Source organism: Solea senegalensis, unplaced genomic scaffold (genome assembly GCF_019176455.1).
Source record: "Solea senegalensis isolate Sse05_10M unplaced genomic scaffold, IFAPA_SoseM_1 scf7180000015002, whole genome shotgun sequence".
Classification (NCBI taxonomy): Eukaryota; Metazoa; Chordata; class Actinopteri; order Pleuronectiformes; family Soleidae; genus Solea; species Solea senegalensis.
In genome coordinates this window covers 79,003-105,312 of record NW_025321194.1, presented here as the reverse complement: position 1 = coordinate 105,312, position 26,310 = coordinate 79,003, and the positions used below count along the sequence as shown (strand labels likewise).

General features: G+C 40.8%; 1 protein-coding gene across 1 annotated transcript; it reads right to left on the bottom strand.

Annotated features, from left to right (window-relative positions):
- On the bottom strand, positions 1-26,231 carry LOC122761800 (protein phosphatase 1 regulatory inhibitor subunit 16B-like; the record flags this gene model as incomplete). Its single annotated transcript, XM_044017033.1, has 2 exons — positions 26,068-26,231; positions 1-404 (listed from the first exon to the last, which is right to left on the bottom strand). A coding segment is annotated over exon 2 (268 nt), but the record flags the coding sequence as incomplete, so codon positions are not given.
- Positions 26,232-26,310: the final 79 nt, after the last annotated feature.

Below are 26,310 nucleotides of genomic sequence, written 5' to 3'. Positions count from 1 at the left end.
CTTCGTCTGGATCATTCCTGGCAGATGCCTCCAGAAGCGCCACGCTGGCGGCAAACGACACGTGCTTCTTGGACTCCCCATGCTGAAGATGGTTAGCGCTGCGTCCTTTCTTTTCTGCCTTTCGCTTCTTGCTCTGCATCTCCTTCTCGTACACGGCCCATCTCTTCAGCTGCTGCGTGCGACGCTTCTGGGCCGCCCGCAGCCTCTCCAGACTAGGCACTTTGTCCAGCTGCTGCAGCTCCTGGATCAGCTCCAGATGGTTGGCCATGACGCTGGGGGACGGAACAGCAGTGATGGGGCGGTGAAAATGAGGAGCGAGGGTGTATTTTTTCTAGCGCGGGCTGCACCTTCGTCTGTGGTCTCCTCTCGCCCTCTGCATCATCCTTTCAGCAGTGGTGAACCTCCTGAGTGAGCAAAGAGAAAGAATTGAGCTACTGCAAACACAAATCTTTATTCCGTGAAACTTTAATACATCAGTGAATACAAGGTGGATGTACTTTAACGCAGTGCAAAACCTAGACTAAATCTTTGGCCACTGGGGAAATATAGACATTTATATAGACAGTGCACAGAGATGCATTTTGGAGACCTGGCTTCACGCTACCATGTCACCCAGTGCTGTGGTTTGTGTTGTCTTCTTGTCTGACCTTTTTTCTTTTCATCCGTGTACTGTGATACATGTAACAGTTTCCAACAGAGAGGTTTACATCAAGGTGAAACAATAATGTACAAATGTACCTCAAAGGAAATGAAAACCAATAACTATTCTTATCTAAACGACTGAGCGTGGGTCACAGTTCTCAGTTTTCCATTTGCTTTGTGAGCCATTACAAACTTTTATCTGCCATCCGCCATGAAAGTTAACCGCTTCCTGGATACTTCAAGTGTGTACCAGTATGATGGTAAAAAAAAAAAACTGATTAAGAGGGGGGAAAAGTACCCAGACACTGAGTTGAAGAGGGGATGTTTCATGTCACTGTCACATCGATTTACTTTGGCTGAATGTAAGAGCTTTACTTTTCTGTGCGATGATCTGATGATCTGAGGCTACACGATAAGTGATGAAATCAAAAGTGTAGCATAATGTGCAGATAATCATCTACAATAGTGATTCCGAGAGACTGGCTCTTGGCCCACAGACATGTTTTGGGCAGTTTAAGGCCATATTTAAGATCTGCAATACAGCTCTGAACGCTGGTTTACCTAGAAACAATACAACATTCACAAATGTGCTCATCACAAATAACATTGTGAATTGGTTCATGGGGATTTGTGTCTTTAATAAGTGAATCACTCGCTGAAACATTTAGTTAACACTGATATACAGCTTTTGTCCGAGTGATACGTTTAAATGCAGAACCACTCATACTTAAAATAATGCTAGTAAGCACATTATATACAGAAAAGAGCTGAACAACTTAATATTTACAATGTGAAACACCTTTTTATTGTTCTATGCAGTGCTACATGTGGGCCAGCACTTTTATTTGTCTGTTTAGGTTCTGTCCAGTTTGTTAGTATGTTAGAGTTTATATTTTTATTTTTATTGTTAAATAAGAACAATATCAACCGTAAAATATAGTCAGAAAAACTGTTATTACATCATTTCCGTGTATCACTAGGGGCCGCACTATGCGCCCATTTTCGTGTTGGTTCAAAAACATGCGGAGCCTAGACGGACAAATGAGGGTACAATGCAACTGCAATGGAATATGAGATGTGTACGCATGCATGGAACACTTGACTGGCACGGATCCTTGTTTAGGAATGAACCTGCACCACAGGCTGGACACACAAAACGGCTCTCCACAGACACAGAACACAATAAATACTGCATTTTAACACTGTGTTAAAATGCAGTATGCCAGCTAGAGGTGGGCGATATGGTGAAAATTGGCCCACCCTTAAGTCCAGCACTTCCTAATGCTGAGAACAAATACACTAAATCAAATTATATGTCATGATTTACATAAAATGGATGTATGTTGTTTTACAAATGACTGACACAATATTACACGCTAACAGATATAAATATGCTTATGTATGTAACCTTCAGCTATAGAAACCCTGCAGTTGTTGAAACTAACACTCCATTGTGCTGCTGCTGCTGCTGCTGCTGCTACATCTCGTCAGTCTGCCACCAAACCTACAATACATTTCCTGCTGAAAATCAGGGACCGGAAGCAAGCAGTACAATCAATTCTTACAGTCTTACAGTGTTACTTTCAGTGTCAACTCAGAGGCAGGCGAGTGCAGCACCCTAACTTCTAAGACTCTTCCAACTTTTAGATGCATATGTAAAAGTTTCCAGCAGAGTGATGTGAGTACATTCATGACCTTTCCCTGCTGAGAGATGTGTTAAATACAGCAAATTGGTTTCAGGCAAATTATTTGTAAACACTTGCTGAGGATCCAAATGTCACACACAAGAATTTCAAATTAATACCATCAGCAGTTTTTATCTCGGGCAAAACCTTTCAAGGAAGACAGATGGCAGAAGCATTAGGGAGTGGGAAATGGTCTACGGGGGTTTAATTTTGGAGAGAGAGAAAAATATCAACAATTTATGTGAATTTCAATTAATCTAACAGATTTTTTTCAAGTATGAAAAATTTTCCATTACTTTTGTAAATCAGGATATGAAACATTTCAGAAAATATCACAAAGGCAGTTGTCAAGACAACACGCACATTGACTGGCCAAACACAATCTACAAATCACTACAACGTCAAACACTTAAAAAACACTTTTCCTTAAAGGCGACATAGACCGGAAGCTCCAATTAACGCTGCGTTTGTGTGTGTATCTGCGTCATTACCTCGTTTATGAAACCCTAAAATTTCAGAACAAACGGTTCAGCCACTGCTGAGAAAATAGTGTTGTATTGTTTTCCTGGGCTCTGCGAAGCGGATCGGCACTTCCTTAATTTGATGTCATCATCAGAAATCCTCACCACTCCTCTCACCACCGTAGCGCCTCCTGGTGCGGGCACTAGTCCGGGTACATCCGGTTGCGTACATTTAACCGCAGAAGAAGAAGAACTACTCTTGTAGCTGCTGAGATGCAGAGCATCCACCGTGCCAGAGGGGGAGCTGTGTATCTGAGAGCTGGACTACCAATTATGTCACTTCCAGGTACCTGGCCAATCACAGGACAGTGGGAAAGCTCTCGTTGGCTGGCCAATCACAACACAGTCCACGTTCTGGGGGTGTGGTTTTGGTCTGAAACAGCGCGGCTGACGAGTGCGTCAGTGAGAAGATATTTTGATCGGCTCGTTTGCAGTGATTAGGAGGTTTTTAACCATGAAAACAAGTTAATATATGTAAGTAGACCTCCATAACTAACATATAAGTGTGATACAAGCATTCTATGTCACCTTTAAATATTTTATTTCACAACAGGCTGACATGATTTCTAATGGTAAAGGTTCCACTGGTGTACGATGAATAGTCCCCAGAAAATGTGAACCTTCTCTCGCTCTTTTCCTCTGGGATGTGACCACAGCATGCACACCACAAAAACAAACACCATTAGTCAAATAGGCGGGGGGTGGACGTGGAAAGAGCACTGTCCTGGACCTGCCACACTGACTTTATCTGTGAAGATTGTTCAACTGGACAGGACCGACGCAGGGCCATTTAAATCCAGTAAAGGAAAACACTAAAAGTGTTATGGAGACTAATTTGGGTTCATTTGCCAAAATCTCATGGCTGCAGGGGATGTGCCACAAAGTGGTGCATCACTCCCACTTCTAAACTCTTGACTGAGCTCCAACAAATTGACTTTGATCATACTCCTCCAATACCTACATTTCCGCTGAGGAATGGGCCACGCAAACAGTCAAATAAGTCAATGTCTGCACAATGTCTTTATGCTACATGTGCTCTTTTATGTTTTAGTATCATACATCTGGTGATGGTAAGGGATTGAATGAGCTTGTGAATGCAGGACAGAATATGAACGGACAACGTTTTATCTAATCGTAAACTGAATTATCTACAGGCAGGACCTGCGACTAACAAGAAACATCCAGGGTTTTCTTTAGCTGCCTTTGATGGTCAATGGCATCAGCAGCAGGAATATGAAACCCAGGAGCCTCTGCTGATTAAATCGGGGGAATCAAAGCAGAGGTAATGACATTATTCACACACATGCACATGGACACAAATACAAACAGTTAAAATAAGACGGAGACAAGACAGCAACACACAAGCGTTTATCAACAACTGATTATCAAAATCGCTTTCTCCGCCAGGTTTCACATTCTGTCAAAGACTGCACTCTCCACGACACAGCCAAACACCACAAATTCTTCAAAACTTCCCTCACATATACTGTATTTAATGGACTTTACATTGTCTGCCTGTTTGTGAGCAGCATAACTCAAAAAGCAAAGGATAGATTTGGATGACAAATCTATCTAGTTTTTAACGATCTCAAGTTCTTAAAGGTATGACCAAATTGTTGAAAAACTCAATGTATCTACTCTCATGATTGCATCTACTTCAAAGTTGAATATGTTGTTCCTTAGCCTGACCCTCACATTAAATCAAAATAAATAAATAAATATACCTGTTCAGTAGTTTTTAGTAATCCTGACAGACAAAGCCGCACAGAAAACATAACCTTCTTAGTGAAGGAAAACAGGCACCATCGCTATTCTCACACAACTGTTCCTCATTTCTGCCTCCACCTCTCCTTCACCCTCCCTCAACAGGAACCAACCAGCAAAAGCAGATGGCTGCACACTCTGAAGCCTGGTTTATACTCGTCAGAGTACATTTGGTGCTACCGCCAGAAACAACATCACTGTGCCCTGAGTGTCATGCGGTACCTCCTGAGGTCTGTACCTCGGCATGTTGTGTGAGCATAAACCATGTAAACTATGTAAAGTTTAGTACTTTGTGAAAAAATACGTTGTCATTTGACACTATGGTGAATTTGATATAAATAATGGTGACAGTGGCCGAGCAAGCACGGAACTGCCTCAGCCAAACTGGCTGCCTATGCAGTCCATGACCTCACACGTTGTTCCCACATGGCTGCTGTTGTGTTTTACATTAGATTTGCCTTTAAAAATGGCCAGAAATGAATTACTTTTTAAAATGCCTCATAACTAAATACCAGAACTCTTTAGTATGAAGCCATGCAAATATTTCACAATCAAAGCCTTGTTGAGAAACATTAATGGACTACATAAGCAAAAAGAGAGTGCTTCTACTTTTAAATGACATGAAAAAAACAGTGGGGAAAGATTGTTTCCACTGTCTGTTTTTGTGGTGAACTGCACACGGCACAAAAAGGTGAGAGCTTTACTCGCAGCACGTGAGCCTAAATTAAATGCAAGATGTTCCATGACACAGACGCATTGCAGTAATTTCAGAGTTCATCATGTCCTGCCAGCTTAGGTTGTTAGCATGCATTATTCAGAGCGCAATGAGACAAGAAGTTTTGATGTTTATCTGAATGACTCGTCGTCTGGTGGCAATTTTTTGTCGGAGAGCTGACAAAGGAGTCTCGCTCCTGTAACCTTAACAACTGGTGAAGAAGACGATGCTATTGGCACGGTTTGGCTTTTCTGAACAGTGCAAATGCTCGGTGTACCATGGTATTTCAGGCCTATCATGTCCTTAGCAGGAAGCAGAAGACACAGAGTTCGAAGAAGTGTTAAACATGAGGAACTTGAGCAACTATAATCCCTCTGGTGATATCACAGCCACTCCCCAGGGCAGCAAATCACAGATTGACCTCAATCAGCTCTCTGACTGCAGATAAGAATGTTACACTTTGGATTTTCATGGCTAAAAATGGCACTGCCCAAATGTTATACAGATTCTTTAGGTCAGATCTTGATCATGAAATAGGTTTCTATGTATAAAATGGAAAAGAAAAACACTATCACAGAGAAACAATTACTGCCAAATGTTTATTTTTTGAAGAGATTATAAAACATGATCCCAGTGACACAACTATGTCTTTCACACTTCTAAATATCAATTATCTGCCAAGGTAAAATCATCACAATATCAAGATACTGTTTAATAAAAAATCTAGAGACACCACAACACAAAATCTGTCCCCTGACCACTTGTAAGTACAGGTGTGAATACACCTGAGACGCATTGAGGACAGGTTGTTATCCAATCTGCCAAACCACTCTGGGAGGTGGTTGTAGATGCATTGTGACCATGCTGAAGAGAAGTGTACATGTACTGTGCAGTACAGCTGACTGTGTGCGGAACAACCACTAATCTGTATTGTTAATTCAAGTAAAAATAATGTCTGTAAAAATAGGTTTTGTTTTCTCTTCCCCTTTTTTACTATTCAGTTTCACTGTTAATCTTTTATTTTTGTCTTCATTCCCATGTCTGAAGTCACTGAGTATTGAAAGTAACTAATGACAAAAGGCACACTGCCAAACAATCTCCAAACACAAGGGTATGATTACGAAAACGGTGACAAAGAGAGAGGTGGGACTATGACATCACACGTTTTCCATAAGTAGTGTATTCTTGTCGGCTGCTTTTGAAATGCTCCCACTCAAGGACCCATTTTGAAAAAACACTGTTTCAGTGCTCCCAAAACACCATTTCCATGTGGATGAAAAGCCAATTTAATAAAAAATATATATATATATAAAAAAACTATGCAGATTCACCTAAATTTGTTTCTGTGTGGACAGGCCCTAAGGTTCCATCACTAAGCATTTGTGATCAATTCCCTCCTTTTCATACTGATAATTATAATATGCCAGTGTGAGTTTATGAGTTTCCACACTCATGAGGAATAAATTCTCACTAACGGACGGAAAATGAAACACATTATCTGCCATCACTCAGTGAAATGAGCTGTCGGTCTTCCGAATGCTCCAATGAAGGCCCTAAAAGAGTTTCACAGGTGAGACTGTGTGTGTATGTGTGTGTTTACCTGTTATTCCTTATGGTGTGGGGACCTAACTCTGTTCACACAGTCACATTATGCACACACAAAAGTCAAGTCCCAATATCATAAAATACTACATTTTAAGGTGAAGACATGTTTTAAAGTGAGGCTGAGGTCAGGGTTAGGTTCATTTTAGGGTCAGGGTTAGGATTAGGATTAGACCGGTAGTAATTAAGGTAGAGGTCAGACTAAGTCTTCAGGAAATGAATGTAAGTCAATGTAATGTCCTCTGAAGTCATGGAAACATGTGTGTCTGCGTGCGTGCGTGTATGTAGCAGTGCTGACATTGACTTCATTCACTGATATTTTTTTAAAACCAGACAGATTGAGGTCATTCAAATAATGACATCATTACTGAAAGTGATTTGGCAGCTCACTACAGATAATGACGGCACAGGGCATCATACCACAGTACATCGTATTATACAGCATGGACAGGATTTCGTCAACATCTCTTACTAATATCAAATGTCCTGATTTTGTACATGTTCACTGCATCAGCGTACAAGCTTTCTGATTTATTTCAACGACAAATGACCACATGAAATTCATTGAATGCTTATATAATTGCCATTAATGAAATAACTGAGCCCCTACATGCACAACAGTCACAGGATGCATCAGCCACTGATGACGTTTGAGAGCTTGAGAACGGAAATAGCAGGTGAAGCCTAGTTCACACTTTGTTGGTTTTTGCTTGTGATTTAAATGTTATATAAAGCATCTGACTCATAGTTTAATAAACTACAAACATAAATAAATAAATGGCCAGGCCACACCTGCTCAGCTGCTTGCAGTACTGTTTAAATAGTGAGGTGTATCTGCTAAAGTGGCCACACACACACACACACATCATCCATGCAGTCATCTGGAGCTCAGTGAGAAAAATCCATGAAAAGTTAAACAAATCAATAGAAGGTTAATCACCCATGCATGAGGGTAGTGCAAGGTAAACAAGTCTCACCAATTGAAAATGTCTTTAATATTAATTTCTGAGAGAGTGAGAGAGAGAGAATTCCTTGTTACTAATGTACCTGAAGCTCTAAATGAGGCTTTTACTTCTAGCCCTGCCTCAAGAGAACACTAAAGATGTTCTCACGTCTTTCAAGAGTTTTGTTATTCTGCAATTCATGAAAACCCGACCCACTGAGACTATGAGGCCGCCAATCAGCGGCTCACCCAGAAGAAGGCCTGAAAATTGGGCCACAAAAGAGTCAATGTTTGTGCCTGTGCTGCTGGTGGTGACAGTTTTACAGTCACCTCTTCTCCTCATCACAGTACATCATCTGCTGTTACGAGGAGACAAGTGAATGCTGTTATCAGTCTCTGCCTGGCACGAAGACAAACAAGACAAAGACACATGGCCGCGTTGTTGAGTCAGACAGCAACAATTTGGATGAATACTTTGGTGCAAAAAATTTAATTTGTAGGCTTGTTCCTTTTTCATTGTGATATGATAATTAAATGCTTGTGGAGGAATTTAGGGGGCAGAAAATACCACATTTGAGCTCTGTGATTATTTTTCTCTCTTTTTTTGTATTTCATTCATGTTAATTAACCTTACAGTGCAGCACTAAAAACTAAAAGAATGAAATGTTAATGGCTGAGCATTATTTTACTTCATTTTGATTCATTGCTTTGACTCTAAAGATGACAAAATAAAATGTCTGGTGTCCAAAAGTCTACAACCCAATGACACTCGCTCACACCGATATAGAACATTAAAATATTTAATGAGCGGACGCACAGACAAACACACACTTGCTCCACTCTGCATCACCAATAATGTCAGAATTAGTGCATGACATTTAGGTGTGAGGAGGCGTGTGCTGCTGTGTCAGGACGCTCTACACGGCGACACAGTGGCAGCAGTGTCGCACACAATGGCCCACTGTGTCTGACAGAGCGTGTCTGTGTTTTGTCTTTGTGTGTGTGTGTGTATGCGTGTGAGTTGTACAAACCCCTCTATGTCATGAGAAAGTGTGTTTGTATACACTGTGTGTGTGTACACATGCCTGCGTTTTGTAACAGTGGCCTCATGAAAAGTGCGTGAAACTTTGTCCCCTTCACTCCGTCCTCTCCAATCACCACTGCCACCCTGACCTACCGTGCTCCCCCCCCCCGAAGTCCAGTCCGAGGGCTCGACACCCTGTGCTTCAGCCCCGCTCTCATGTCTCCAGCTCCCACCGATTCATATAATGACCTACTAAGGCGGACCAAGCTGATTAAAAAGCTCAGTGAGTCCTTTCAGCCAAATAGCAGCAGCAGTAACTGCTATCGTAGCGGTGATACGGGCCATCACTCACTGCACAGATACAAGCACTCCACTCACTCGCGGCAGGAACCTTGAATCACACCAAGGTCTTAAATCTCCCACCTGGTTTCACGGCGCCTGAAGTATAGGAGACAATTTCACCATCAATTACAGTGAAACAGTGGAGGAGTTTATTACAGGTTCTCTTCAATGTGAAATCGAGTGCTGAGTGTTACGCAGCTAAGTTTAAAGTTTCTCTTTCTGGTATATTTTCACGCAGCTTTTGGAGGATTCCAGTGGGATTGTTATGTGAAGACATTTGCAATGAAAGTGCTAAATACAATTTCATGTTGAAAATGACCAATGTGGCCTCGTGAAATGGAAATAATTGACATCTTCCCGGTTTGGCAGACCCAATAAAGGTTCTTGCAAAGTTGCTCTGGTTTCATTACTAAGGCTCACAACAGTGAAAGGGCATCAGAGGCAAAAGCAAATCCATAACTTTGGAAGCTGTGCAGTAATTGTTGATTGTGTCCATCACTGGTGCCGGTGAAGGTGACGCACTCTGAGAAAATCAATTGATTGCATATGTCGTCTCTTTGCATACAATAGACAGCTTGACAGCGCGTTGCATTTAATGACATGCTAATAGGCACTTAAGGAGATGTAGCAAAGACAAATAAATCTGAAGGATCAGAGTGTTTCTCATTGCGGGAATAAAAAAGATGGGGTAGGCAACTTGTTTTGGGCGTTATTGATCAATAATTTCATAATAAAAAAAAATATTGACACTGAGCAGTCATAGAGCAGCTTAGAGAGTGAGGGGGAAACATACAGTACATTTGGTGGAGAGGACTGTAGTCTCAATGATTCCTGACTTTATGTTAGATTGTTTTATGGGTGTTTTGTCACTTTGAGAGCATGTGAGTCTTAAGCACTAACACAGAGCTTGGTGCTTTTGATGGTACCAACAGAATTCCTTTTCTAAAATCCCTCAAAACATTCATTTGAAACAAGATGAGAAACTTGGCACTTAGAGGTTTTAATACTGTGAGCCGACAATTTTCCTTCTGCATTTTCCTACATATATCATTTAAATATTGTTCCTACATAATATAAATGAAGTACCATCATATGTTTATGTTCTTCTTGTGCCAGCAGATGATAATAAGTGTCACATACATACTGAAAGATGAATGCTTTCACATCAACTTGCTATGGGCAAGTGTGTGGGCTTGATTAACGGATTGAGACAATTATTTAATTAAGTATCATAAAAGGAATTTAAAGGTTTTGCCAAATGCCTTTGCCTAAGCTGCATTATAATAAAACTGGTATTATTATGATCTACCTGCCCATCCTTCTTTATTTTGTCATTGTTGCCGTGTTCCCAGGTCTCATCAATTTACTAAGTAAGTCGATTACAGCTCCTGTAATCTTTAAATTTATCCTGAGGCATGTTTTGAAAATGGTTGAAATATTTAAGCCTCAAGCCACTTGTGATGAAAAAAAAGAAGCACAAAAGGCTTCTGACACAGCACAAGGCTAATATATCGGGAAGTGGTTGGTTATGCCATTTGACATTCGACATGTGACCTTTCTGACCACTGCAGCAATTAGCCACCACACGACCCTAGGCCGTGTCAAACACTGGTGTCAAACTGACAGAAGGCAGGTCTGTGTGTGGAGAACCAGGAGCACACACACATACACACGATATTACAAGTTATCAAGTTCTTTTTCATTAAGATTGGTGTATTACATTGATTTAATGAAACACTAAACACATTTTCCATAACTGTTTGTTCTGAATTTTAATCTTTGAATAATGCATTATCTAGTTTCACTTTAAAGGTGACATAGAATGCTTGTATCACACATATATGTTAGTTATGGAGGTCTACTTACATATATTAACTTGTTTTCATGGTTAAAAACCTCCTAATCGCTGCAAACGAGCCGATCAAAATATCTCCTCACTGACGCTCTCGTCAGCCGCACTGTTTCAGACCAAAACCACACCCCTAGAATGTGGACTGTGTTGTGATTGGACAGCCAACGAGAGCTTTCCCACTGTCCTGTGATTGGCCAGGTACCTGGAAGTGACGTAATAGATAGGCCAGCTCTCAGATACACAGCTCCCCCTCTGGCACGGTGGATGCTCTGCATCTCAGCAGCTACAACGAGAGTAGTTCTTCTTCTTCTGCGGTTGAATGTACGCAACCGGATGTGCCCGGACTAGTGCCCGCACCAGGAGGCGCTACGGTGGTGAGAGGAGTGGTGAGGATTTCTGATGACGACATCAAATTAAGGAAGTGCCGATCCGCTTCGCAGAGCCCAGGAAAACAATACAACACTATTTTCTCAGCAGTGGCTGAACTGTTGTTCTGAAACTTTAGGGTTTCATAAACGAGGTAATGACGCAGATACACACACAAACGCAGCGTTAATTGGAGCTTCCGGTCTATGTGGCCTTTAAAATGAATCTGGAAGGTTTTCATGGCCTTTCCCCATTGAACTTTGCTTTTAAAAGTAGAAATACAAAATTTAGACTTAATGAAAATGCTAATTCTATGATTTGGGACTCGACCAAATCAGCATTTCACTCAAACAGGATTATTTGTTTTAAACATATTAGCGACTGTATGTTCTGTCTGTTTTCGACTCCCTCCGCAGCCCCAGCAGCAGTTTCCTTTCTTCAACAGAAAAAGAGACTTGAAAGGAAACCTTCGGTGGCAGAGGAGAGCAGCGAAGTGGGGGCGAAAAAAGACAGTGGCAGCAGCTGTTGCAGCATCTTAACACATCAAGAGAAAAGCAATTCATACACATACACACAAACATGTGGTTTGAGGCACGCACCATTTACTTGAAAATGTCATAATGGATGTTTCGTGTCGAAATTGTGCAACGTGCGGTAACACCATAAAGGGCCAACTCTAAATGTGTGAAGACAAAACCCAGCAAATACACACTTCATATAGTACATTATACATTATGAGCAGGGTATTGTTTTCTATTTTTCAATATTTAGAATGATGTAGTAGTAGTACAAATATCCATATTGCACTATTTGACACTTAAAACTTCTTTTTTGCAGTTTTAACGACATGATAGCCCTCTCGTCTCTGTAGAGTAAATATAAATCTACTGCCAGCAGCCTGTTAGCTTAGCTTAGCACAACACATAGACAAGGAACTACCCGGGCTCTGCTCAAAGGTTTAAAAAAAAAAACATGCAGCTGCATCCAGCACCTTCCAAGTTTACCGATTAATATGTTACTCGTTTGTTAAAGTCACCTGAATGCTTCAGTGAAAAAAACCCAAGTATTACAGTTCAACAGGGTCTGATTTGCCAGATTTTTTTTTTTCATTCTTCATTCATTCCTCCTGCTCAACTGAACTGGCATCCAACTGTGCTTAAATGCAGACTCCCCACACTTACAGTACATCGCATCAGCTGTCAGACAACTCTTAAAAGAGATGGATCTACAGCCAGAAAATCCCAATCCTCATTTTCAGTCGTGATCAATCTCACAAACTAAACACTTCATCATTAAGAGATTATTTTTTTAAATTTTTAGACGGAAATTTGACCCTGCACTTTTTAAACATTCAGGTATGCAGCCTCTGCTCAAACAAACATAACCTTGAGCTAAAATGTTCCGCTATCAGTCCAGTCCATCACAAAATTACCATTCCTTTCAAATGCAAACGGAGAACAACTGCAACCTTTCCTACGCACCTTGATTCATTTAAATCAGGATTTGGAAGCCCTTCACAGCGCTGAAACAGCCTTGTCAGAAATGACAAGTGATACATGGACTCTGGGGAAGAAGTGATGCTGCAGTGCAGCCTTTTATGTGGATCATGATGACATCCCTTTGACACTTTCCAAGCTGTGGGGTTTGTATTATAAGTGCAGCAATGAAAGGGGGTTTAATCCCAAACTCAAACACAGGATAAAGGGCAATTGTTATCAATGCTAATATGACCCTAAATCTAAATGTCCCATTTTGTACAATAGACCTTATTCTTAGGTCTCATGTCTCAAAGGTATGACAGATCTCTGCACGTCATGTGTCAATCAGGGATTTTGTTAGTCCGGATTTGTGAACAGCAAATATCCTGAACAAAAACTGATGCAAAAGCAACTCATCTTTTATCACAAGGCCACCACTTTAACTGCTTCCTCCCTTTGCGTAACAAGTCTTCCCTCCTCCATCCCGCTCTCCCTAGGCGTCCTTTAAGAGGACATTTTTATTCTGTCTGGATTACTTGTCCTAGTTGGCACTAGGCTAGGAAGAGAATTTATTTCTTCCCGTGGAGCCTTGATTTAAAGCACTCAGGTCAACTGGATTCTGGGTCATTGTCTCCCCTGTCGTAATGAACCAGGCCAGTGTTAGCGACAGCTCACTGCAGATCGACAAGAACAAGGTGTGTTGAGGTGTTGCGGGAAGCAACAGCTGGTCAGCAGAGCCCGGAACTGAGCAGGGACAGGTCAACACTATTACTTGTGGGTTTAGATTTCGCTTCCAAATGTGATCCAGTGTTCTCACAGTGACCATGAAGCATTCAGCTCAACACAAGTCATAAGCATCCAAATTACACTGCCCGATATCTGCATAAGTCACACGTGAGTGACCAACTTATTAATCACTGCGACACAACACATCATGGCCCTGCAGTCATGCACAGTCCACATTATAATTCCTATTAGCGTTATTCATAGTTAGATGCTCCGTTCTGCCTAAAACAGCCAGTCAACATTACTACAACTAAATTTGAGTACTTAGTCTTTCCATTGATTATCTAAGCTGTGGCAGTATGCCATGTTTTAATTTGTCCCACCACAGTTTCAGAATGAAAAAATACACCTCGGATAACATCATCTCTAAGTAGTGTTTTGCTCTGATGCTTCTTTGTACAGCTGAGTGTGGCACTATTTGCAGCACTACTTCCCTTGTGCTCTCAAGCAGCCTTTTGGCACTTTTCCCATATTCCCATATACAGTTCCAGCTCGGCTCAGCTTGACTCTGCTCTACCTGTTGCTCTTTTGGTACCCGCTCTGGGCAAGGTTCCACATGAGCCGAGGCGATACTAAAATATGACGTTGACAGACTGCCGGCCACTGATTGAATGAGTGTCGTCAGTGGAAGCGTCATGAGCGCGACGTCCGACACAACACCCAGACTGAACAATGCAGAACAGTAGATCAGTCAAAAAGACTTAAAAATCCTGAAAACATGTGTCTAATCTCAAACATTTAGCAAGGAAATCTCAATATTCTGGTGTATTTAGCGACAGCACTGCTCAAGTTCAGCCATATTTTAATTCAGTAACTGTGTCTTTTTAATGAACTGATTCTAATGATTCAGTGCACTGAGAATAACTGCTTTTCTCATCACTAGTTTGTGTGCGTGTCGCAAATGAAACAGCACTTTCGTGCAGCCGCTATGACGATCCCACCCACGCTGAGGAGGTACTTTAGCAATGGAAAATGAAATGCAGAGTCAGGCCGAGTCGTGCTAGAACTGTATAGTGGAAAGCGCAGTGTTTCTTTCCCAATCAACCTTGTTTTGTTGTTTTTCCGTTCTCTCTCTTCTCTTCAACTCTCTGCCCTGTGTACCGTACCTGTCACTCAAGCTCTGTTGCATGTGGCAGCAGGTGCACCCCTGCTACCACTATAGATTGAAAAATAACTTTGTGGGAAACACAGATTTAGCCAATGTGTGTGTGTGTGTGTGTGGGGAACCAGAGCAGGTCTCAAAAAAAGCCCAAATGGGAAAATACAGGTCAAGTCAAGTCCAGCCGTAAATCCTAAGGGGAAGTAAAGATTCAAGATTTGGGATGATAATTCAGATTTAGCACCTTTTCATAAAGAGCCAAATTAAGTAGCATAACCATATGTTTTCACCTTCTTTTAATTCAAATTTGTGTCATTTCTCACATCATAATGGCAGCGTTTCATCTCTGACAAGCAGCAGTTTGTCTTTACACTCTCTTTGTAGGGAGCAATTTCAATAATTCTACCTTATTAATTAGAAAATCTGAGAAACAGCATTTGTTTGTCATCTTTGTACCAACGGTGCGTTTTATGACTGTGCTTGTTAGAGCATGTTTTCAAAACAAGAAGTCTTTGTAGAAAATGTTCAGTCTCTCTCATTATCCTAACTTTGTGTTTCTCTCTTTTGTTTTCTTTTGTTTTGAGTGAGGGCAGGCAGCACCTCAGGAAAATAAACCATGTAGATACTTAAATACACAGATTAAAAAAGCCTAAATACACAGATTAAAAAAAAGAGATTTTGAAATTACACTTTCATCCATATGCCACCCCGATTTAAGGACACATTAAAACAGTCATAGACATTACTTGGACATACATTATAATACTGAACCTAAACAGTAGAAGTTATCTGACAGATTCACTTAAAGATAAAGAAACGAGAGCTGCAAAAATTTCATAATCAATTGATTGTTTTCTCGATTAATCGAGTAATCGCTTGGTCGTTTTGTCAGCAAACCGAAATGATTCAGATTTGTTATCTGGAGCAAAGAAACTAGAAAATATTCTAAACTAAACAATCAGAAATCTTGTTTTAATCATGAAAAAAGCTTCCAAACGATTATCAAAATAGAAGATGATTAATTTAGTAATCGATTAATCGAGTAATTGTTTCAGCTCTAAAACAAACTGATTTATTGGGAAGCAAAGCTCATTCCATTGGGGTAAATAAAAAAAAGGAGTAATTTATATATTAAAATAGAAACTAAATGAACGGTATGAATGGTAAACACGAGATCTTGATGAACACACTGAAATCAAAAGAGAAAACAACAACAACACACGGTGAGATACGCTGTCAATCTGTTACTGTTCCTCTGTGTGAATAAATATGAAGCAGCCTAATGTGGGGAAAAAACCTTGGCACACACCACTGCTGTGTTTCTAAGCCTTTATAAACATTCACACTCAGAGGATTATATTATTTAATTAAGACTAATAGATTCATTTGCATATCTCAACGGTCGGTTGAACGGCCCAGGATGGTAATAATGTAAGAGAGGACAGCCATAACTTTACAACAGGTAAACGGAAAACATGCACTCCAAAGCCATATGCAAATGATTACACAAAGATTAACAGCAGGGGGCCATAAATGCAGCAGTATATTCCTTTAAAGCACAAACCCATCGAGAGCTCCTGGTTTATTTTATACAGCTACTTCCAAGTATAGGCTTGGTAACAACATTGTAGAACCTGTCAACAACTTTGTGTACCTGGGGTCCATAGTGACAGACAATGGGGACCTAAAACCAGAAATTATCCGCTGAAGAGCCCTGGTAGCATCAGCTCTGCAGTCCCTCTGGAAACCACTCTGGCGGCACCAGGCCATCTCACGCAAGACGAAGCTACAGATCTACAACTCAGCAATACTATCTATCCTGCGTTACAACTCTGAAACATGGCCCTTACACAAGTCTCTGGCCACAAGACTAGATGGTTTTGATAGCATGGCTCTTGTCTGGTCGCGCAGCGGCACACCCACTGGCTTGGTCATGTTCTCCGTCTTCCCCTTGACCATCGGACGAGAGCCATTTTCCAATTTGACCCGAGGGCTGCAGGCTGGAGACGACCACGAGGCAAGCCCCGCACCCGATGGCTCGACGTTATTGCAGGCGACCTCCAACAACATGGAGTTGCTGTGGTGGACGCAGAGCAGCTGGCTCAAGATCAACAGTGGTGGAAACAGCTTGTTAACCTGGTTGGCTCAACGCACTGAGACGGGACGCCCCCCTGCAAGAGATCTAAAGAAAATAACTACCAATTATCCTATTTTGACGCCAAAAACAGTTAAGAGCTTGGGAGAGGCAGAAGTCTACAATCATGTCTGTAAACTCAGTGCTTTAAATCAGAAAGAAACTGAGATACAGAGGAAAACTGATTGTATACGACCAAGATGGCCTCACATAGTATTGTCCATGTCACCATGTGTCAACACCAAAAAACAAAAAAAAAGTTGGCAGAGTGTTTGGCAAATCTGCTTAAGAAATAGTGCTGCGATTGATCAATTATTAAAATAGCTGCCAATTACTTTGTCAGCCATTTCACTGACTGATCTATTTACAGTGCTATTTATTACACTGCACTATAATGCATTTCCTCGCTCATAAAAACTTCATGAAGGCAATTTCTATTTCCCACATCGGACTTGATAACTTAGCAATAACACAATCAGTGTACTGCTTAATTTAGGACCACATTTAAAAAAAAACAAAACATTCAAGTAAAAAGCTCTGGCATGTTGTGTCTTACATAAATATTAAATAATCTGTTCAACACACACACGACACAAGACGTGACATACACGTTAACTATGTTCAGCAGAATAAATAAGAACAACCTCTAATTGTCTAATCTTCATTTATGCGCCGCTCGGTCAGGAAGGAACCCTCATTATAATTAAACCAATAGTTGAACCATTTATTGCAAAAGAAAAAAAGAAAATGCAAATTCAGTTTGACATGATAGACATTGATGACTCTGCTCTTAAGATGCAGCCACTGAATTACATTTAAAAAATGTTGAGTCCGAAAAGTGGAAGCTGGGGTGATGGTGTTAAAGGTTTGCCAGTGACAGCAGAGTGAGGCGGCGTTTGTGTAGCAAGAAATGAGTGAGGGAGGAGTGTTATTTAAATGGACTGTGTTGGTGTGAGGGTGACTGTGATTGGAGAGTGATTAATAGATTATGATCAGCTTGCTGTCAGCTGATTCTAGCTGGGGCGAAAGACTACCATGAACTGACGCAAGGCCGCATTAGCTCTTTTTATTCCCCCCGTTTAGAAACAGACACCATTTCTTTTCAGCTGCTGACCGTGTTTTTTGCTACATCAGCAAAACACAGTGCAGGTCTGAGGTAGCAGGTTGACAACCAGGTTAACAGCTTTGAAAAATATCTGTCCAGCCAACCATTCCCTAGAAGACACCACACACTAGGGGTGGGAATCTTTAGGGGCCTCACAATTCGATTTACCATTCAGGGGCCACGATTTGATTATGAAACGATTATCGATGCATCCTGAATTGATACGTCTTGATGCACGTTCTATTGCATTGTAAAGAAGTAACGTCTTAAATCACAATTCACATATTTAAGACAAAATGTAAACAGAATCGTGCTTTTACATGAAATGTGTTTACCAGCATCTCTGTGCATCTTTGTTATGTGCTCCCCATAGTATGTCTGGGTGCCTTTTCGTACCATGTATTTTATGTTATTTAACATTTAAATCATCAGAAGTCAGACATTTGTGAATCAATTCAGAATCGTCCATGTCTGAATCGCGATGCATCTAACAATCAATATTTTTCCCCACCCCAAACACAACACAAGAACAAGAACAAATGTCCTGACTGGTTGGTTTCTGCAGATGTTCCTGTGTGGGAGGGTTTTAAACCTGCCGTGTGTCCTGTCTGCACAGCAGCAGCAGCAGCAGCAGCAACAACCCGTGTTTAGGGCCCAGTGTCCTCTCCTGGACCTGGGTGGGGTTATACGTCCATCTGCTCCACACTGACATGAGCGACTTCTGTTTATTTTAGACCAATCTGTCTGTTTATTTATAAAAAGGGTTTGACCACAGCACGCCCTGACCTCCTGGTTCCAACTACACCCCCTGCTGCAGTCATCCGGTTCAGTCTATTGCCAGACAATTTCAGGAGTAGCCTCTTTTTCTGAGCGGTTTGTCGTACTGTTTTCCCTCTTGGGCTTCTCTCTCTGGGGCTCGGTGTCTCACTGTGGAGTCATTTCACTGTCTAATGATGGTTGAGTCCACGGCAAAGACCGTGCCAGAGTAAACAAGGCTTAGACTCAGCCAGTCTGCAGGACGTGTCTCTTCTAATCCAACACTGCACATGCACGTGTCTGAAGGCGTGGACAGTTTAGGAACTGTGCATTCTGATTTCTCATTTTACTATGCCGCAAAATAAAAGATCTGTCAGTGTTTGTTGGATACAAAGAAGTAGACACAGACAAAAAGGATGAGGACACAGTTGATCTCAACAATCTGCTCCACAATCTGTTCTTCCTGCTGGACAGTTCAGTGATACTCTGTGAGTGTAAGCTGCCTCAGCTAATTTGTTTGTATAAAATGAAGGTCGAAAAAAAAAACATACGTTGCAGCTATGCAAATACTTTCTTAGTGTCATCAAGTTTCTGCACTTTAAACTTAGTTAAAACACTTTCTTCACAACTCCACTTTCAACTTACATGACTTTGGATCATCGAAGATAGTCTAGTATATTATTATCCTCAGAAAAATGCTCAGAAAAACCCATCATACTGACAGGACAGATGCAAACTTGATTAAAAGGAGTAAGTCAGATAGCTGAACTAGAAAAAAAAAAAATCATTGTATTGGACCTGGTGTAGTTCAACAATCAAGATTGTTGTCATAACTTTCCCCTTACATGTACTTTCTGTTTCTTTTGTAAATGAATGCAGTAACTTTCGCTGAAGAGCATCAGTCATTGAGACGCATGTATGTTCATAATCGATCATTAATCTTGCTTGGTCCAAAAAATGTGAGAAAAGGTTAAAAAAAATGGTGATGTTCTCAAATGTGTCCTCAGTTTTACTGAATTCTTTGTTATATGGAGCAAAGAAAAATAGTTGGCAATGCATTTAGTAATTGACTGACAATCCATTGTTGCAGATCTTGAAACGTTAACTTCAGAAACGTGCAAAAGCACTTGTAGAAACTGTACACACACATTCATGCGTAGGCCTACAGGAACAACACTAAGGGCACTAACCACAAAAATATTAAACCTAAAACCAGGTCCTGAAAAAGCCCCTTTAAAGTTGAAGGGCCCAGACAAAAAGTCAAAAAGAGTTTTTGGACCTCACAAAGATATGAATAACAAGTAGACACACACACAGACACACACACACACACAACAACCACTGCCGTGGTACAACCAGGCACCAGACTGTGCCATCAATTTCAGACCAATGGGTGCAGAGCTGGATGGAGACGTAAGACATTAAAGAGCACATCTTAAACAGCACAGGGGGAATTCATAAAAACAGAGAGAGGGACTGTTTCAACGTCAATGTTGGCCGAATGTCAACAGCTGTGTGCATCTAATCTAAAAGGCATTTTTGAGGAGAGAGAGAGGTTCTTTATAGACAGCAAGGACCGTATATACAAAATCTGTTTCCCATAGATCGTCTGAAGAAGACATGGAAAGTAGTGCTGCACAGTATATTGTGCAACGTCAGGATCACCGCTGCTAAACTTTCACACGATGATTCACAAACTCAAGCGTTTCGGAGCAATATTTCTTTCATTCCAGTTCAGTGTTGTTCCTTTTCTCTCTTCTCTTCCTGCTTCTGCTCAGTCTCATGTGTGAGCGGTGGCAGAGCGTCTCTCTCTCTCTCTCTCTCTCTCTCTCCCTCACACACACACGCACACATAGCGGAGGTGAGATGAGCGCCGCTGTTTTTATGCTGCTTTGATGAAGTTTCTGGCTTTACAGCACATATATAGTGAAGGTTTTATGATACATCTTCAATCTAGTTTGTTTTTCTTATTTGTTACTGTAAATCAATACATATCGAAACAAATGTCTTTATTTGTATTTGTTCATTTATCGCACTCGACATCTTCTGCACAATATTCAACATTATCTTATATGGCATGATTTCCTCATATCGTGCAAGGTCTTCAATGCCTGGTTGAGAAAACATGGCGCGTTCTCCGTGCATTATGACGACAACTTTAACAGGACACCAGGAAATCCTGGGATTTGACGTGTTTCTCAGGAATAAAGTGTTTAAGTCAGACTGGACCAGGCTTTCTGTGCTTTCCTCAACAATGTTTACAATGCGCCCTCCCCTCAGTCAAACATCTTCCTGGACCCCGAGTGTGAGCTCACTTCCTGGTCACAATAATTCACCAACTGGGTTCCTCTGCTTCACAAGACACAACCTGCAGGAGAGGCTGGGCTTTAACACAGATGCCAGAAATCTAAAGGAGGGGTGAACATCAAAATGTTCCCTCTGTAAATCTAAGAAAAGAACATTTTTGAGATAATGTAGTGAGGTTCTTCAAGAACTGTATGAGCCCACGTGCCTGAGCACAAGAGAAAAAGGCACAACAAAGTCAATTTAAACGGCTACACTGTCACTATAACACTCCAGCACTTTATAGGCTTTATGGCAGAGTAGACAGATGGATATATGTAAGCTTGGCTGTGGTTTGTTAAACAGCCTTTTTATGGATTGTAAGAGACAAGGTTTTCTGTTCTGATGAGACTAAAATATAACTGTTCACTTCAAGGCATCAAGTCTGGAGGTAACTGGGCACCTGCCCAATACCATCCCAAAAGGGTGGCCCAAGTAGGGACATGAAGACTGGTTGGGGTTTGTGAAGCCAAATGAGCTAAATTGGTCGATGTACAGAGATACCGTTAATGAAAACCTGGAGTAGAGTCCTCAGGACCTCCAACTGGACTGTGACCCTAGTGACACAGCCACAGGCATGCTTGAGGGACAGCTCTGTGAATGTCCTTGAGTGGCTCGGACTCAGTCCTGACTTTAACCCAATCAAACATCCCTGGAGACCTAAAACATGGCTGACCGCAGATGGACCCTCTCCAACCAGACAGAGCTCAAGAGCCAGAGGAAAATGTCTTAGAATGTGCAAATCAGGTGCAATCGCTGAAAGATTCAGGTGCTACAGCTAAATACTGAATGTACTGTTTGTTTGTTTTTACACATTTTAAAGAAAGTTAAAGTTCGGTTTTCAATTTGTCATTTGTGTTATCCTATAAACTGAAAATGTATTTAAATAATTAGTATTTTAGCAACACATCTGAAAAGGTCTGATAACTGGGACAAAAAAAACAGATGAAGGAAGAACTCAACTATCACAAATTAACATTTTGGCAGTGCTGTAAAGACAGTTTACCATGGTAAAACATCCAACCAGATCACTGCACAAATTCTCCAATTCATCACAGTGATTTCACAGAAAATGTTTCTGTTATAAATAGTGGTATGTCTCTGGTAGCTGAGGGGTAAAGACGCATATAACCCATTGCAACGTTGCTGGTTTAACTTCAGCTTGGAAGCCGTCCCACCGTTTTTTTATTATGCAAATTGAATTGAACTATATGCAAAATGATTCCAAAAAAAAGTGGTGATTCAGCCCTGCGAAGGAGGACTGCCTTACAATTAGCCTGATCCCTTTAAAAGAAAATCACATTTGGTGATAAATGGATTTAAGAACAAAGACCATTTGCAAATTAAGATTCTCACCAACAAATACACACACACACAAGACTGATCGATTTGCATTGTACTAAAGCTCCTCTCTAGAAAACAATGTTTGTGGCTTTACCCTCTCAGTGAGTGGTCACACGAGGGACTCCCAGCATCCATCAGCAGGGGTTCAAACTTACATCCACTGATCATTTAAGTCTCGGTGCATCAAAAACCCAGTAGCCGTGATAGTTGCCCCGAGATTTGCCTGTCTCAGTATTTGGACCCCAGATTAGCAGGCAGCCCCCAGTCGCTTGCTGTGATCGGGAAGCTGATCACGTATAATCACTTTTCAACGATAAACAAGCACAGTGCGTTCAGGTGAGGCTCATAGACGATGCCTTGAACAGCAGGAGGTCAGGAAACAGATTTCCAACTCATATCATAAAGAAACTGAGGACTGCTGAAGGGAGGCTGTATTTTTCAATCAAAATGTAATAAATTATTAGTCGTGTGTGTCTGTGTTGACTGTAGTCTGCTAGTGTTAGGATAAAGATTTCAGAGAGCCTCCCACACAGTTTTTATTTCACTGCTATAAAGGAAAAAAAAAAGAAAAATTAGACAATCTACCATCAGACTAAGTTTCATCTAGGTCCAGATTTTAATTTGACATAAAAAAAAATATCGATTGATACCAGGAGATGAAGAAGATCTTGCAGATGAACTCTGCATGAAAAGGATAACGTGATTTCTGTTCCTGTTAAAGGTTTGATTTTGGAGGAAGAACTGATGCTGCAGGGGTTTTTTTTTCAGATTAATTTAACACCATTTCAGAAAACACTCCTGTATCAATGAATCTAATGCATCATCAGCACAAATTCGCTGAAGCTCAAGTCAAAGGTACCGGACCAAAAATACCCGTGAAAAGTTAATTTCACTATCATGCAAGGAAATACGAAAACAGGAAATCCTCAAAATGAAGGAGATGATGTGAGATTTTGTTCTTTTTAAATTGATTAATGGTCTAAAATATACACCGAATATCAAAATTTTAACATTTGTTTTACTTTGTGTTGTGCTGAGAAGCAACTGACTATGACATGAAAGCAACAAGTGATGGGTGAAAATGGTTTGGTGAGGCACAACCTTATCAATCACCTTTTTAACTGATGGATTTTTATCTCAGAAAGACGACTTGTCAAAACAAAACAGTCTTTGCTAAGCTGGTTGTTTTGCTCTTGAAAACACCTGGGGCTTTACCGCTACGTACCACACATTGACACCACACACACATTGTCTCTAAAGCTTTTCTAATGAACATAGATTGTGCGAATGATTATATTGTATGTAGAGTGGCAGTGTTTAGACTGACGGGCCCTGGTGTGTTTTTCAGGTCACTTGTATGACTCAGCCATAAACATTATCCATGAAACACAATGTGCACAGCAGACATGGCGTTAATGCCATCCCACATCACAGTCAAGATATAAACGCATATGTGTACTATACTGTGTGCATGGCAGATCGTCTCTAACAGCCCATTTCTACAGTATACCAAGAGCTGACAGGAGGAGCAGATGCTGAGAGAAAACAGCAGGAGAAAAGCGCTCAGAAGTCTTTGCACATAAAACAGGCCAACACTGACAGACAGGGATACCACCTGCATCTGCCACCAAAAGAGACACACACATCATTTTGTGCGCTGGTCCATGAAACATCAAACAGCGGATGAGAAAACCTGCGAGAGACGGAGACTTTACATGCTGCAGTTCTGCTGTCATTTCAGATTTGTGTTTGATGTGGCCCAGTGTAATTTAAAGGACTGAGGATACTGTTGATTAATCAATAATCAAATGTATTGCTTCAGGATTTCCAGGTCTTCTCTGTTTATTTGCGATTGACAGTTAAATCTCTTTGACTTTAAAACAGTTTGACTGAAACTAGATCTGTTAAATTGTGAAGGACCATTTTATTATCAATCCCAATAATAACTCAAAATGACAATTAAAAAATCTGGCACAGCCCAGTTTCTGTTTGCAAAGGTAGTTAATCCAGTTTTATTGACAATCAAGTTGCAAAATAAATGCAGCGTAAATGTATTTTACAATGATATGTCATAGATTAATGACAGCACCTGTTTTAAACATCAACTTGAGTCATTTATCAATCAAAAATATCAAAAATCTTGACATTTCTCATTTTCTATGTTTAGTAAAAAAAAAAATCAATTTGAATTCAGCTGTACATAAAATAAATATTGGCAGCTTAACTCCAGTACTGACTTAAGTAAAAAACCTACTAAGATAATTCAGACTGTATATTACTCAGATCTCTGCACTAAATGTCAGATTGTTGGTTCATTTTTTTATTGCCATGAGGGACTGTCTTCACATTCAGCAAAACTGGAGGGCAATTATTCATCATCTCAACAAAACCTTCAAACACACTTTGTGTCTTGGTGCAAGGATCAGCTTAAGCTGACCATTGATATTCAGAGTTAGAGCCCTTTACATATTCTCTCAAATATCATCCCTTATCAAGCTTTCTCTATGGCCTAAAAAAGAGAGAGACCTGGTATCATCTCTGTGAATATCTAGGGGACATTAAATCTCAAAGGATGAAATGGAGACTTATACATCTGACCTGGAAGAAAAATAGAGATACTGTAAAGTGACACAGTGGTCACTGCATTGTCTCCCTGACATTACAATGTTACTTTTATGTGAGGATGTTGTTCATATCTGTTGTGTGTTTGAATATGTTATATTGTATGGGCGGTATAATATAGCACTTTGAGATTTGTTGTTCGAATGTAAAGTGCAATACAAATAAAATCTGTTATTAGTATTATTATTATTATTATTATTATTGTTATTATTATCAATATATGAGTATATTAAACAGTAAATATCAGTCCAGAATTGGTTTGTACAGGTCTGGATGTGTATAATAGTGAAAAAAAAATATTAACTTGTTCAGTTCTTATGTCTGCTTCGTAAAAAAGGAAAAAGGTTGAATAAAAATCTTATGACAGCAAAGTCTTGTAGCCCACACATGAAATCAATCATACTCCACATAGTAACAGAAACTGAAGGTTTCCATTCAAAGTTTGGGATTAGACTCAGCTCCTCACTTACAAAAGCCTGAACCTCTACAGTGGTGATTATGAGCTCTTCCTTCTCTTGTGTACAGAGACTTTGAAAGTAAATCTCTGCATCAACAACACATTTCAAACTGTGTCCAAGTGTCCCAGCAGCAGAAGCAGTGGTGTTATTTTAGTGTGTTGTAGCAAACAGCCATGTGTGTGTGTGTGTGTGTGTGTGTGGGTGCGTAGCGGTTTAACAGCGGCAACATCCCGGGGAGGATGTTGAAGCAGCTCGGCTAATCTCAGGCTCCGTGTACAGGCGCCAGCGGCGGAAACGACGCCGTTCGCCGGGTGTAACTGCGGGTTGTTGGGGCGGTAAAGCCAAACAACTACTGGAAGATGAGTGAGAGCTCTGTTTGCCGCTTTTACCTCCACAGAACAGCCTCCCGTCTTCCCCTTCATTTAGTTACAACCAGCTCACTTCCCCACCTAAAAACTGTCAACATGTCTACATTTTTGCACTCACCTCACTCCGGGTCGAGATGTTCACACCGAGGGGAGAGAAAAGCGAAGGACCGTCCGTGGTATCCCAGAATTTTAAACTTGTCCCGTTAGTGCAGACACTGATAGGCTGGAAACGAAACGCTTCACGTTAAACTGAGTGAGTCCGTTATCGTACGTGTGTGTGTGTGTCTGCCACTCTGCAGAACCTCTATCTCTCTCTCCCCCTCTCTCTCACTCCTTGAGGGAGGAGCTGAGCGGGAGGAGG